This window comes from Parasteatoda tepidariorum, chromosome 6 (genome assembly GCF_043381705.1).
Source record: "Parasteatoda tepidariorum isolate YZ-2023 chromosome 6, CAS_Ptep_4.0, whole genome shotgun sequence".
Taxonomy (NCBI): domain Eukaryota; kingdom Metazoa; phylum Arthropoda; class Arachnida; order Araneae; family Theridiidae; genus Parasteatoda; species Parasteatoda tepidariorum.
This window is the reverse complement of record NC_092209.1, coordinates 27,457,339-27,459,407: the sequence shown is the minus strand read 5'-3', so window position 1 is coordinate 27,459,407 and position 2,069 is coordinate 27,457,339. Positions and strand designations below refer to the sequence as shown.

At 32.7% G+C, this 2,069-nt stretch overlaps 1 protein-coding gene across 1 annotated transcript in view; it reads right to left on the bottom strand.

Moving 5' to 3' along the window:
- The window catches only part of LOC139425794 (uncharacterized), a 17,205-nt gene extending 15,584 nt beyond the window's left edge, over positions 1-1,621 (bottom strand). The window contains exon 1 of the mRNA XM_071181747.1: positions 1,350-1,621. Within this exon, the coding sequence (XP_071037848.1) occupies positions 1,350-1,621 (272 nt within the window). The remainder of the gene's footprint in view (positions 1-1,349) is intronic.
- Positions 1,622-2,069: the final 448 nt, after the last annotated feature.

The following is a 2,069-nucleotide window of genomic DNA, read 5'->3' as shown; positions in this document are numbered from 1 at the left end:
AAAAAACAAAAATTATCCTGCTGCTTAAGAAAGCAACCAACTATTCGAGATCCACGGGGAATACTGGTCTATCTCCAAAAGATAGCGTCCCCTCCTTAGCGGTTGCAAGAATCTCTAAAGACGAGCTATGAGTCGAGCCCTAGAGATCCTGCAAAGGCAATGAAGAGGGCGCTCCTGTTGGAGACAGCCCAGTAGGAAAAGTAAACATTGTGGTGATCCCATGATCACACCACAGTTATAATAAATTGTATGAAAAATATCAAATATTTATTTGATACATGTAATTATTATGTGTACAATGGTTACACCTAGAGAATTTTTACCTTTTACCTAAGTTCAAGGTTTTGGACACTTTAAGACAGTTTAGGACAGTTTTACCCAGTTTAAGACAATAAAACCCACGTGTCCTGTCCAAAACCAGTTTAGGACGTCCAAAACCCCACCCCTGTAATAAAACATTCTACATATTACTGAACACTAAATACGATTCTTGGTGTTTAAATGCAGCAAGAATTTTTCCTCGCGTTTATCTGCACCATTTTTAGTATAAAGTAGTTGGTATTAAGGTTTGGAAAGAAGAAACGCTCAAATATTTTGCAATGTAGCAGCGTTCGGAAATTAAAATATTATCACGTGACTAAGAGCCAATTATCATGCACTTAAACCAAGTTTTCTTTGTTGGGAATATCTTAGTTCTCTTATGAGTAGTCAGAAGAACCCTAAGTTATGCGGCATGAGGAAATTTTTTCCCCATTCAACATTAAATTTGGGTGCTAACATTTGACCTGTCTAATGTGCAATTTTTCAACGGCTAGCATAATACTTTCGCATAATTTTTTATTATTTATTTGAAGAAACCAGTAATTTAGAACTCAATTTTGACTTTTGCATTAAAAAGATTTACTTTAAAATAATTTATAACAACAAAGAATGCATATCATTCATAAATGTTAAAAATAAAAATAATTGGTACATCATACGCCGTTAAAATTTATAGCAAAATTTGTTTAGTTCTAATGCTTCAACTGGGTATTTTTATCTTTGTTAATAGGCGTAATAATCTGAAAAAATTTAGAAAAGTGGTGGAAGAGGTTTTATGGGGTTGCTTGAAGATCTTAAAGGTTAAGTTTTCATTTTAATTTGAGAAATTAGCTCCTTTTGTTTTAGAATATAGACATATTTAACTTAATTAACAAATATATTTTGGTAAACAATAATTACTCAATTACAACAGATAATGCTGAAATGCTGGTGGGGAAAAATTATGACACAGAATGAATGTTCTAAATGAATAAAATATTTTCATTTGAATTTTTTAAAATAAATGATTAGGTAATAAAACTCCATACCCATTTAAGTTACATATTGTGAATGAAGGCTCTTCCGTGACTCTTGTTGCTTCCACATAAGCGTTTGCTATTGTTTTATACTGCCAATATAGATTCATGAAGTCTAAAGATTGGTAAATGAACCCAGTCAAGCAAGCAATGAGTACCAGAACTCGAATGAGTTTCTTAGCAGGGTTTGCAGCATGAGCTATTTGTGGAAGACCAGTAACCATTGAATTCCGCAATATGTCAGCTGCATAATCACCAAAAATTTGTTTTCGTCTTCTCAACATAGTTGAAGGTTAGTTTTCAATTCCTATAGAGAAAATAAAGAGTGCTCCGTTATAGCTATGCAATAACCCTTACAAAAAATAAGGCATTTTTGAGGTTATTATAAAGTTGGCGGAAGTAAAAAATACAAATGAGGTTGAATATATCCAAAAATAGCCTCATCAATAACAAATTCACCTTAATTTACACCTCGCGAATTCAACCTCATGTATAACTCAGAAATAATTTTAGTTCAGATCGGATAAAATAATAATCACCTCAATTATACATATTTTCTCTGTCGAAAAAATAATCCGCACACCTCAAAAATAACCTCGCTAAAGGTGCTCTTAAATAGTAGCTTCCTCGAAACATCTTAGTAGTAACCTCGAAACATCCTCAAGTGTGAATAAAACAACTTCAAACACCTTGATTATACACCTTAATTGGTTGGTCTTTTTAGGTTGTTTT